The sequence below is a fragment of the Myodes glareolus genome, chromosome 22 (genome assembly GCF_982192425.1).
Source record: "Myodes glareolus chromosome 22, mMyoGla1.1, whole genome shotgun sequence".
In the NCBI taxonomy this organism is placed as follows: domain Eukaryota; kingdom Metazoa; phylum Chordata; class Mammalia; order Rodentia; family Cricetidae; genus Myodes; species Myodes glareolus.
The window spans coordinates 37,325,436-37,338,810 of NC_142047.1; the positions used below are offsets into that span (position 1 = coordinate 37,325,436).

Genomic DNA, 13,375 nt, shown 5'->3' on the forward strand with positions numbered 1-13,375 from the left:
AAAATATGAGTGACCTAAAGACCTGCCAAGTCTCATAAGTTGTAAAGTCATGAAGCACAGATGTTCACAAGGATAGACTTGGCAAATAGGCCAGTGATTACCAGCAAAAGAAATAGTGGCTAGTCTAGAACTTCTAATAAATACTGAGCACGACCTACAGGTACTTTTCAGTTTGCGACCTCTCACCTCTGCTTCAGGTTATGCTGTGTAAGTAGCTGGAGAGGCCCTTCAGGTAACAGAGAAACATCTGGTCTCCGTGGTCAGTCTGTTGTTCTGCCCACCTGCCAGACCCCCTTGGCTAGCTACAGTGCCCGGAGAGCTCGCTCCTCAGCTTCGCTCTCCTTCCCCCAGCATTGCTCTGAAAATAGTATTCAGCCCCAGTGCCGAGACACATAGTTGCCTCATTGCTCCCCAGGCACACTGGGCACCGGGCCTATTGAAGAAATGCTGTAGGAGCAAGAGTGTGCTCTGGTGTGTTCTCCACAGCTGTGAGGTGAGGGGGAGACTATCTGACCGTGCAGCAGGACCTTAGTCCTGTCAGAGCCCCTCCTACCTTCCCCTGGGCTCCTTTATCAGAGCTGTGCTGACCTCGACCTCCTTGTACCCTGGACAGTGGCTAGAGAGCAGCATAAGGGAAGCTGGGCGTGAGGCCAGTGGGCTGGGGAGGAGAGGGGTGCAGGCGCTGCCGGCTTAGACTCGGCCTTTTCAGTCACCCCAGTTCCCATTTTGGAGCATATATACCTATAAATCCATCAGATGTGGGGGAAGCTTTCATTTTATTCTATATTTTTCCCTTTTAATTTTCTTGGTGTTTTTCTTCCCTTTTCCTGGGTGTAACGTTTTCACGCACAGATGTCTCCTCGCTCTGCCCGGCGACGTTGGTCCATACAAGCAATTAACGACTTCCCGGTACTGTGCGCTGTGCAAATACTCTCCTTGACTAATCCTGTCTCTACCAAAGGCCCAAGAATAAAATGCCACCTGCCTGGCTTTGAGGAACCCGAATAACAGACAGGCTGGCTGGTGTTCAGGACCAGCAACACTAAAATTTTCCCCCTGGGGAGGCAGGCACCAAGGACTGCCCCCTTGCCAGATATGGTATTTCAAATGGGTAAACGCTTAAGGATCATGAATGGGCTTCTTTGCAAATGAAACTCACTACTGGGTTCTTGGAAGGGACCCTGATCAAATGACTTCAGCTCACCTGATATCATTTGGGACACTTCTGCAAATTGCATGGAGCTTTCCAACACCTATCTTTGACATGGGTGGGGAGAGCAGAGGAAGATAGAAGAGACTTCTGCCATTTAGCCTCTGTTTTATAGTCTCAGTCCAGTTCAGAGAGGGAAGTACCTACTTGCTTCATTGGCATACTACCTGAGCTGGTTTTATCCTTCAGGAATTTTCTGGAACAATTTTTTTCTTTTTACCATAGTATTTTGCATTCATAATAAAATTCACTGTGGACATTCTCTGTTCTTCCTTCCTTTCCTACTCATTCCTATTGGCCATCTCCCCTCTTCTGTCTTCCTCTCCCACCCCCTTCATGTTTCAGTGGTGCCCAGGTGGCCTCAAGGCAGCCTTGAGGCCAGTGTCAATTTTGTTTGCTATAAAGAATGTTTACAACAGCAGACCAATACCCCTTTCCTACAAAAACCAGTTGAAAGCAAGAGCCTGGAGTAGCAAGAACCTCCACTCAGCAGCTTGCAGGTAGAGCCGCCAGCATGGCCTCTTTCCTCAGAAAGCTGCCTCTGTCGCTCCCTTGCTGAGTTTCGCTGGTTTCCACCGCTCTTTAAATAGGAGCTCATTTGACTCGCTGCCCACTCTGCTGATTATGCATTGTTGATGGGGTTGCTGCGAAGCAGTTGGTGGCTTATTCTTGGGCTGTTTTTACATTTAACCCATTTACTGGCATCGATGTTGCCTTCGATTGTAGCGGTGACACTAGTGGTGCTCATGAGCTGGTTAGTGGTTGTCTGTCATGTAGCGCTCCCTCCATCCGGCCCCTTCTACCTTGTCTTCTGCTGTCCTCCATGACCACCTCCCCAGGATGTGCACAGGGGCCTCCAGAGCTCGTCATGCGATAACCTGTCTGCCTTGCTTTGTCTCTCTTCCCTCAGTCTCTTCTCTGACATCTGTGAGGAAGGGCTTATTCTGTTGGTGGAGCGCTGAAAAGACCCAAGAGGAAGGCAGAGGCCTTGCCTCCTAGAGGTACCCATTTTGCTGTACAGAAAGGACTCCACCTTGAGACCTGTCAGAATGGGACTGGAGCAGTGCAGGAGGGCGAGGGGCAGAGTTTTAGACCGTGGTGCCCTTTCCTGACCTGGACAGAGTAATTACACCTCAACCTTGTTGTCTGTGTTCTCTCCAAGAGAAAGCCAGTGATGTCACTTGACAGCTTTGCAGGCAGCAGGCAGCCCTAAATTACCTGAAGGTATTAGGGAGAAAGTTAGATTTAGGGAAAGTGGATGGGATAGGAATGTTTCTTATTACCCAAAGTTGTAAGAAATTCCCTGAAAAACTTGTTCACCTTCCCATCAGGGAGCAGCCAGGACTTAAGGCCCCAGCTAACTTCTGTTTCAGGACTCATCGTTTCTTCGTTTAGGCAGCTTTGTTACATTTGAATTTCTAGAATAAATTGACCATCCAGTGGCTCACTGAATGATCCCTGCATCCTGAAGGAGAGACATTTAAAACTGCCACCCTACAAATGTTAAAACAAACAAACAAACAAAAAAACCAACAACAAAGCAAAAACAACAACCTGTTTTGCCCCTGCAGGATTTTGGGCACTGTTTTGCAGTTATTTCTTCCTAGATTAAAACAAACAAAACAGCAACAATAAAACAGCCAAAACAAAGAAGAATCCCATAGAAACAAAGCACTGGTGCTGCTCCATGACCACACTTGTGGTTTATTGCTAGCAGCAGCTAAAATTCAGGCAGCCTTATGTTGGAGAACCTCCTCTTACAGGCTGAGGCAGCTGTGTGAGGTCATTTCGTAGACACCCATGACATATTGGATGGAAACCCCTAGAAGCTTGTTGTCTCATGCAGTCCCAGGAAATACAAATTTCTGCAATTCAGTGGGGGATATTTGTAGAAGGTTGATGAAAACCATTGCCTTTCTGTTTTTCCTAAGGGATTGGTAGCTCACCTTTGTTTGTTTCTACTGGTCTGCAAAAAGGGGAAGAGTCTTAAGATATGTCTTTGGACTCTGATTTTTCTTGCAGATGCCTGATCTTAACAAACTCAGAAAAGATCACATGCTGCACACAGACAAACACGTGTATGAGAGGCACATTCTCAAGGCCAGCCTGAAACCCTTTAAAGTATCATTGGCCGAATCTGGCTTGTCCCCGGGAAAACTGTGTCAGTAGCCTCCTAAACAGGAGAATCCCAAGAGAAATCCTGGTGCTGTTGCTTCAGAGCTGGACAAACAGCGGTGGCTCTGGAGTCCTGTGAGATTTTAAGGAGAAAACAAGGCCTTCAGCAAACTACCCTGATTTAGCAGGATACAGTCATGGTGTTGAGAGATAAGTCACAGAAAAAGTCATTACAGAAGGATGTTTTAGGGTTAGCATCACTAGATTCAAATGTCAGTCTCTTTATTTACAGAAATTGATATCACTAAAGACAGACCGAACTATTTATATATTTACTGACAGCTTAATTAGGACTGAGTTTTTCCTTTGTTGATTCTTAAAATCCCACTCAGTACTGAAAAGCAAGTTAATACAAACATGCTTAGCCAGGGCTGGGTGTGTGGCTTAGTAAAGTGCTTGTCACACAAGCCTGAGGACCCATGTTCAGATCCCTAGCACTAGTATGCAAGCCAGGCACAGTGACCAGGTTTGTGTCTGTCGCTCTAGCACTGGGTGGTAGAGACAGGCTATTGGGCAGTCAGTGTAGCCCAATCTGTGAGCCCCAGGTTCAGTGAGAGACTGTCTCAAAACAAAATGTTTAATGGAAAAAATACCAGATGTTGACCTCTGGCTTACACACACACACACACACACACACACACACACACACGCATAACAGCTTTGCAGATCTATTCAAATCTCAGCTCCATAACCATGACCTTGTATAAGGTTCACATTTCCATTTACAAAATGGAGGTAATACCCCCATTTCGTGGAGCTGCAGTGAGGCACCTGCCGGCTCAGCAAGAACCAACACTTGTAATAAAAATAGAAAAGTCTTTAAATCCAGAGTCAAATATCAGGACACTTGCACTTGTTTCGTGATCTGTTGCCAAATGAGCTAGTCTTGCAAATGAGCTACTCCTGGCACACGCGCCTTCGTATAATTAGTAATGTGCTTTTGTTAGGTTTGCTTTCAAAGTCAGGGAAGCATGGTTATTTTCAGTGTACTCTGAAAGCTCGCAGGCCCATCCGCCCCTCACAAGGCCTCCATTTGTTTCAATTGTAAAATTAAATGACTCTGGTGAGCTGCTAAGTTGTTCAAGCACTTGTCATTTTCTCTTTACTAAGGAGCCACAGTGACTTCATGTTCACAGTGTTTTAGAAGCCTTCTGTCCAACCCAGAAGATACACTAAACGGATCACATTCCCTTCCAGATGGACTCTTTGTAGCATAGAAATTAAAAGTGAAACTTCTTACATTTATGTGTGTATGTGCACTCGTATGCACATGTGTAAACACATCTGGGTTCAGAGGACAGCCGTGGGAATCAGGTCTCCTCCTCCACTGCATGGGTTCTGGGGATCAGACTCAGGCTGTCAGCCTGGACAGTAAGTATCTTCCCTCACGGAACTATCTCACATAGTCAGATTTTTTTTTTTTAATACAACATCCTAGATCTCATTTGAAATGGTCAAGTGTCAGGGACCCAAGGGTGTATAGTTTCTGGCTAGTCAAGCATTTTGTGCTACTCCATCGGCTCCCCATACCCTAAGTCACCCTCCCCGCAACTGGTCCCGCACTGAGTGCTCGCATGACCGCTTCTGCCTCACCTCAGGTAGCACTGCCTGGCTCCAGCCCACTCTGACATGTCCTTCCTTTAAGTGAACCCAGCTGGGTGACAGGATAGTAGTGCTGGAATATGGACATAGTTATTCTTTGGGCAATCAGGGCATGTAGAAGCCTGGAGGCTTACCTCGTAAAAGTAGACCAAGGTTCCCCCTGCACTGAAGAGTCAAGAGGTGTGGAGAAGTAACAAATAGTAACAGAAGTGCTTCTTAAGATCCAGTGGATTGTGGCTCCAGATGGATAGCGCTAGACTCTTATAAACACTTCCTAGATGTTCCAGCTAGCCTGCCTCACTCACCTGCTTGGAATCCATGGATCACATTTAGTGGGTCCCAGGAAGTTAATGCAGTGGACACCTGGGGCATTGGTTGGGACATCAGTGATCAGAAATGCCTGGATTTAGACCTAGACTGAGTCATGAAAGAATGATTGTACAAAATCATTAGTGGAAAAGCAAATATGTGGGTGATGTGAATAGTGATGATTCCTGACCATTTATGTACACTTACAGAACATCACTGCAGTTTTTAGGTTGCAGTTTTAAGTTGCATCTGTCTTTTCATCATACCCTTCCTGACCTCCTGAGGTTGGGTAACAGCTCGCGTTAGCCACAATTACCAATAAGCTCAGAAAGAGTGATGTGGGTGAGGCTCCACGTCCACAGCAAATGATTCGCTAGTGTCAAATTGCCTAGGGGCTTACTGAGGCAGGACACACAGTACCTTAGTTTTCTGGTGTCAGGTTGCAAGCCCCTTTCAGTTGCTCCTTATGGCTCCTTTGTTAGTAAATGTGTTGCTCCCTTGCTTAGTTGAATGACTTTGGTGACCTCTTTTTTTAACTTTTGGAAATAAAGTAGGATATTGCTCCCATGACTGGTTGTCATTTTGCAGATACCAGATGGGGCTGCACCCTGCTGCTTTCTGTCTCCCAGGACATTTCCCAGTCCGCATGGGCAGATTCCCCACCGCCACTTGCTGGGGCGACTCTGGGAGCTGAAGCGCGTGTTCATGGTCTCCCATGTCTGTTACCCAGTTCCCCACCCAAGTGTCTTTGACCTTCTGAAAAGATCGCTTTTAGAAGTAATTCAGGCCTGCTACAAGACAAGGCGATTCTTGTGCTGCCAAGTTTCTCTGTCTTCGTATATTAAGGTTTGCAGAGCCCATACTGCCATGTCTGAATTGTAATATCAGCAAAACCCTGTTGAAACTGTCGAAGAAGAAAAAAGCTTTGAATCGTTTCAGGCAAGAACTTTGAACCTAGCATTGAACACCTTAAAGCACCTCCCCCCCATTTGGGGGGTCTTTACTAACTTCTTTACCTGCTATTTTTAAATGAATTAATTAATTCTGGCTTCCTGGTGTCTATTTGTTGAGCTCCTGCAGAATGTAAATAGCCCTGCCGTAGGCGCTCGTTCTCCTGTTAGGATTTTGGATCAAGCGCTTGGTGCCATTTGTTTTCCTTTTACTTCCTACAGATGCTGATTCATGTAATTGTGGGCATGGTGTAATTTAAAGTCTCTGCAAATTACCAATGACCCAAATATGATGTGCTCTGCAACTGTAGGCTTCCGCTCTCCAGGGTCCCCATTAGTCACATCTTGTCATCTCCCCTAGAAATCAAGGAGGTGGAAAAGTAAGCGGGAAGGATCGGACTCTGGCAATCGACCCATTAAGGCTGCTGGGAAGGTTATCATCCAGGACGTTTCCTGCCTCCTTCCTGTTCACAAGTCCCTGGGAGAGATGTACATGTAAGTTCACAAGTCCCTGGGAGAGAGGTACATGTAAGTTCACAAGTCCCTGGGAGAGAGGTACATGTAAGTTCACAAGTCTCTGGGAGAGAGGTACATGTAAGTTCACAAGTCCCTGGGAGAGAGGTACATATAAGTTCACAAGTCCCTGGGAGAGAGGTACATGTAAGTTCACAAGTCCCTGGGAGAGATGTACACGTAAGTTCGAAAGTACAGGTACACTGCACTTGTTGTTAAGATCTGCAGCCCTTTTTAAAGTTTCAGACCCTTTGGGGGAAACTCGGTGTTAGTGTTTTGGTGCCTAACAAATTGGCCCAAGCTGCAGCTTCACACCCTGTGCATTTTTTGCCTCGCTGTTCCTGTAGCTTGGGAGCCCAGCTCCAGTGAGCCCTCCTTGCCCAGGATCTCCGCTAACGGGAAGCATGACCTTGGTTCCACCATGCCCTCTTCCAATGCTTAGGGTCCAGGAAGCTGGTTTAGGTAGCTGAATTCAGACCCTGCTAGCTGTAGAGCACTTGGCACATTTTTCTTTGAGACCAGCTTAGAACATTTTTTTTTTTTTTTTGAAGGTCCTGTCTGACCTAGGTCCCATGGAATGTTCTGCCTTTTGGCAGACTCCAGGTCAAGTGCTTAATAACATAATCATGAAAGTAATTCCCTAGGAATTCTGGGAACCATCTGAGAATTCTGTCTCCCACATTGAATTAGGGTTTTATTGCTGCTGTGAAGAGACACCATGACCATGGCAACTCTTATAAAGGAAAGCATTTAATTGAAACTGGCTTACAGTTTCAGAGGTTTAGTCCATTATCATCATGATGGGCAATATGGCAGCAGGCGTGGCAGACATGGTGCCGGAGAAGGAGCTGAGAATTCTACATCTTGATCCTCAGGCTGTAGGAAGTGAGCTGGCTTGAACTTCTGAGACCTCAAAGTCCGCCCCCTAGTGACACACTTCCTTTAACAAGGCCATACCTCCTAATAGTGCCATTCCCTTTGGACCAAGTATTGAAACTCATGAGTCTATGAGGGCCATTTCTATTCAGACCACCACACACACCCAATATGTAAAGCAAATCAAAGCAGAGTTATTTTGGTTGAAGGCCCTTAGGAGCAGAGCGGTCAGCATGTGGAGTCTGGCCCACAGGCCCCTAAGTCCTCCGGAGCTTGAACACTGACAGAAAGTGTTTTCTTTTGTAGTAAACTCACAGTGTGATACTTTTTATATGGACATCACAATTAGTTTTCATATATTTAAATCTCAAACCTTGGGAACGCAACAGAAAATCTGGTGGTAAATTAGTGTTTTTCTTACTGCCTCCTCCTTCTCTGAAAGTGGCAAGTGATTTCCCTCTCCTCAGGTGGGCACCCACAGCCTGGTAGCACCAGCTCGAATTAATTCTTCTCTTCCTGTCAGATTTGAGTGACAACCAAAGAGATACTTTCTAGTCCACTAAATCAAGAGTCTTTCTTGGGAAATTAAAGTAGAAGCCTTCTTAGTCTTTTCTGCTCTAATTTCAGATTGAATGTGAACGACACTCAGGAGACGTGCCAGAAGAACGCCGCTTCGGCCATGCTAGTTGGAAGGAAGGATCTTGTCCAGGTACTGTAAGCTCCTGTTGGTGACGTTCTGGCCTCAACACTTATAAGTTAGTGACATCCACAGGGTGCGCCCCCTATTTTGAAGTTTCTTTTTGATTTTCTTTGTCTGTCTGTAGGGCTGGAGCAGCTTCCTAAATCTTTACCCTGGATATTTTTCTTATTAGTGCTAGGTGGGGAGATCCTTAAGTGTTTTTTTCCTTAAAATATGTGTGTTTCTGTTTCAGTACCACAGTGATTGTATTTTGGTGCCACGGTGACTGCCATAGTTCGGTACCACAGTGATTGTATTTTGATGCTACAGTGACTGTCATTTTTTGGTGCCATGGTGACTGTCGTAGTTCGGTGCCACAGTGACTGTTGGATCCTAAACTTGAACATCTGTGTCTTTGTCATTTTACTTCAATTATTTTTTTTAAAAAACTTTAAAGAATGTTTCATAAGAAGATTTATCAGAGTGTTCTAGGTGGAGATGTTCAGTTTTTAATGTATGACATCATGGGGGTTGAGAGGTGGCTTAGTGGTAAGAGCACTGGCTGCTCTCATAGAGGCCCTGGTTTAGTTACCAGCACCCACATGGCAGTTCACAACCTTTTGAAACTCCAGTCCCAGGGAATCTGACTCCCTCTTCTGGCTCCAGGCATGTGCATGATATACATTCATACAGGAAGGCAAAACACTCATGCACAATACAATATTAATAGAACTTTTAAAAATAAAATGTCCATACTTATAAAGTGTAGGATTCCTTCAGCGTTGTAGCTCCCTGTATTGTTCTCTGAACTCCTTTACTGAGATACAGCCCGCGTCCCTGCAGCCTGTCCGTTTGAAATGTGCTGGTTGGTAATTTCTGGTTTTGCGGGAGTTGTGCAGTTGTCCTTGGAAACTGTTCAGGACGTTTTCATCAGAGGGAGAAACTTGTCTTTCCCTCCGTTCTTCCCGTCAGCCCCGGGCAGCCACCAGTCAAGTCCCGTCTTTACTTCACTCTGTTCTTTAGTGTGACAGTGAGGCTGAACCAAGACCTTCCCTTGATTTCATTTGATTAAAAACATCCCTAAGATTTCCCTTCATCTTGTAGTAAACATCACCATGTCTCTCCCTGAAACCCTTTAAAGGAAAACCCTCTCATGGGTTTAGTCTATTTCCGTCAGCCCCCACCCACCCAGACTCTGTGAACGCTAGGAAGGTGATAGGAGGCAGGTCACCTCAGACCCTCAGCCTTGGTGGGGGTTCCAGCATGAGAACCCGAAGCATTTCCCTCCAGGGGTCATGAGGTCACTGAATGTAAAGGCTGGCCTGTGGTTTAATAAAATGCTGCAGGTCCCCGAGGGGCGGCAGTGGGCAGCGGTCCCGAGACCATGGCAGGCCCCTAAGGCAGGGAGTCTCCAAGTGGCCGGCGGGTGAGAGGCCTAGGCGGATAGGCACGCCATGAGGCCACATTGCAGGTCTCCGAAGGTGACTGGTCCCAGGCAGGGAGACACATGTTGGGTGACAGACAGCTGGATAGTCACCTGCCATGCAGAGTGAGGTTGGATATTTATTTAGTGGGTTATGGAGGGGAAGGAAAAGAGGGAAGGGGAGAAGGGGGAAAAGCAGAGAGGGGGGAGGGAGGGAGAGAGAGAGAAAGAGAAGATAACTACTGTGAGAGGGAAAGGAGGAGGGGGAAGGAGAGAAGTGGGGAGAAGGGAGGAGGCAGAAAGGAGAAAGACTGAAAGGAAGGGACTCAACTTGGAAGTGGAAGGAAGATCTGCCCTGCCTCAGGGGTGGAGGGGGGAGCGGGTGGGGCTTGTCCCTTAAAGGAACAGGACAATAATATTCTCTGAGTATAGTTTCCTCCCTAAAGTTTGTGTGTTCTTTCTCCTTCTTATTTAGTCTCTTCCAGTCATCTTTTCTCTACCCTCCCCTTCTTTTTCTTTTCTCCTTTTCCCAACTCCTCCCCTACCTCTTTTCTGGCAGAACTGGTGTGGAAGGCTAGGTCAGTCTAAGTGAAACGGGGAGACTCTTGTCTTCAGACGAACTTGGCTTTGGGCCCTGACATACTTTTTGTATGTGGATCCCAGGCAAACCGCCCTGTCTTTCTAAACCCCAGGGTCCTTCTATAAAATGGAGCAATACTTCTATATTCATTAGGAACTAAATGGAGTAAACTTGTGAATTCTGCTAGCTGTCTGATCCTTGGAAATGGCTCCCCTGCTGCTCTGGGACTGTCACTGTAATCTGGCAATGTTTAAGGACGGAAATACCGTGAGTGACAGTGAGTGCTTGGAGAATGTTGTTTGTTTTCATACCCTTGATGAAGGGGTGCTTTTTGTCTTGTAACTTTCACGTTTACCAGAGAAGTAAATATCAGGGACTCCCTTCTCTTGAAGGCTTTAAGAGACAAGATGTGTGTTAGTGTTATAGGGAGAAATGGACACAGTTGTCAGCAGGGTAGAAAGCCCATCCTGGCCCCAAAAGTCGTTAACTTCTTTGAGCAGCTGTTGAAGTGGGTTGTTTGTCATGGCTGTGGCTGTAAACTGCATGTCCCTCCTTGGACCAATACTTTTGGTTTTTGAGGCAGGGTTTCTCTGTGTATCCTTAGCTGTCCTTGAACACGCTCTGTAGACCAGGCTGGCCTCAAATTCCCAGAGATCCCTGTGCCTCCTGAGTGCTGGGATTAAAGGCATGTGCCTCCATGCCCAGCTGCCCTCATACTATTGATTTTGCACATCTGATGTTTGCGTTTCAGCATTTTTATCTACTTGCTTATTTCAAATTATAGATTTGGACCAAAGTTTGTGTCTTCTTCCTTTTGAGTTTACAGTAGTGTCTTTCAGTTAGTGGGTGCAACCATTGTATTACTTTTCCAAAACCAAATAAAACAGAAGAGATTTTTCCAAAAGTAGCATTCAGATTTTTGAAGGTTGGGGTCCTTTGTGATGGGTATTGAAGACTTTGGGTTCAATAGATAATTCGTGGACATTAGTTTGGTGATTCTAAGCTCTGTGAAGGTTGAAGTTTGGGGTGTTTTGGTGTCACTATAAAGAAAGCCAAAGTTAGGCTGAACAGTGGTGGTGCATGCCTTTAATCCCAGCACTTGGGAGGCATAGGCAGGCGGATCTCTGTGAGCTAGTTCCAGGACAGGCTCCAAAGCTATAGAGAAACCCTGTCTGGTGGGATGGGGGGGGGCAAAGTTGTTTTTCTTTAGCTTTAAGAGTATACTAAAACTTGTGTAATGGGGGCAACAAAGTTTCCCATTTCTTGAGAAAGAACCAGTCTTCAGTGGAATGCAGACTGCTCTTGTTTGCTCTGGCAATCCCGTTCACCAGTGAAGCGTCAGAACACACCAGGAATAATGAAGAAAATGGCCCCTTGGAATTGTGGTGCTGTGTCATTTCTCTGAAGTTTGCTTCATGAGAGGTTTTCTTACTTATTTTAGTAGCTGGGGTTTTGCCGGCTGTTGTAGAGCTCACTGTGTAACCTCAACCTGTCTCTCCGCTCCCACCCTCAGTAGTCTCAGCTCCCGGGTGCTGGGATTGCAAACCTGAGTCACATGTTTGACTTCTGGTGAAGGTTTGAAGGCTAATGTTCCTCGACTGTACAGTGTACTCAGTCACTGAGGATCTGTTAAAATGTCAGTTCTGACCCAGGCAGTCTGGGTGGGGCCTGGAATTCCGCACCTCAAACTTTCGCCACCCTTGTGGTGAGGTTTTAGGTTACAGGCGGCAGGTGGGGCTCTGACAGTTTCTGTTCATCTCTTCAGTGGTTTGAATTTGAGCCTCTTTTCTTTGGTTTGTCCAGGTTTGGTCGCTGGCCACAGTAGCTACAGATCTTTGCCTTGGTCCGAAGTCTGACCCAGATTTGGAGACACCTTGGGCTCGACATCCATTTGGGCGACAGCTGCTGGAGTCCCTGTAGGTTCTGAGAGCTAAAAGTGAGGAAAATGAGTGAAGTGGGTCTGAGGTCTGAGAACGTGTTAAGTGTGACTGCCTCGGTGAGGGCACAGAGTTCCAGATGAGTGGCGGGAACAAGGCTCTTTGCTTTTAGCACGGAAATAGCCTCTGAGCAGAATGAACTTCTGACAGCTGAGGCATTATGTAATATTTGTCACCCAGAAGACTTTGAAACCTTAAGAGTCCCACATGTATCAGCGTGCCTGAGTCCATCCCTCACACCTCTGGGCACACAGACCTCTGGGCGCTGAGTATGGTGAGTTTCTCTGTGGTGTGGTGTGACTTGGCCTCCGGGAACAGGGACAGAACTGTGTGTGTATGTTCTCCCAACACTAGGACCAGATTTATGACCAACTTATGGCTTTGGAATACAGAAAGTCGGATTGTATAGAATAATGTTCCATTAAGTAACCACTCGGGTATTTCTCACAGTGAAGCTCTGGGCCTGGGCAGAGAAACTCCACTGCTTCCAGTTGAAGTTTTCTTTTCTGCTGGTTGAGGCCAGACCTGGGGCACCTGATGTTCCTCTCATTGCCTCATCCTTAAGGCAGGGGTTGCCCTACTTAGTTTATATAAGCCTCAAGACAAAGGCTTCTTAACCCCCGCCCTCACATTCTAGTGTGGTGTCTGAAAGATAGAGGGACTGAGAACCTAGGACCAAGATGAGTGTGTGCTCTGTCGTTCGTGTTTCATCCAGGAAGCAGAGTCAGCGGCCTGCCGGCTGTGGTGTGTGGTGTGCTCTGACTGCCTCCTGCTAGTATTAGGTCAGAGGAAGGACATGGATAGAAACTTACCGCAGAGCAGGGGATTTTTCCTGGAGCTGGAGAGATAGAGAGAGTTTGGAACACCTCTCTCAGGTGCTGGAGAACTTGTGGTAGAGCCCGTGCCTGAGTGCCACCTGGAAGCTTCCAGATTGATGTCTAGGCTGTCACTAACATTCTGAAAACACTTATGCCAAGACACATGGGGCCAGTCTCCTGGTAGGTGAGATTTTGGCTCTGTAAAAGTCCCTGTTTCTGACAAAGTCAGAGGAAGGATGGAACTTCCCCCAGCCTAGCCCACAGTAGAGTTATGACTGGTAACTGTCCTTCCTCCATTTCAAC

General features: G+C 46.6%; 1 protein-coding gene across 4 annotated transcripts in view; it reads left to right on the forward strand.

Annotated features, from left to right (window-relative positions):
* Positions 1–13,375, forward strand: part of Wdr59 (WD repeat domain 59) — a 69,899-nt gene that overhangs the window by 42,240 nt on the left and 14,284 nt on the right. For 3 of the 4 annotated variants that reach the window (XM_048437233.3, XM_048437227.3, XM_048437235.3), the window contains 4 exons: positions 853–909; positions 6,608–6,741; positions 8,263–8,344; positions 12,121–12,233. In XM_048437233.3, the coding sequence (XP_048293190.1) occupies positions 853–909; positions 6,608–6,741; positions 8,263–8,344; positions 12,121–12,233 (386 nt within the window). The remainder of the gene's footprint in view (positions 1–852; positions 910–6,607; positions 6,742–8,262; positions 8,345–12,120; positions 12,234–13,375) is intronic. The other variant, XM_048437228.3, reaches the window with a different exon arrangement.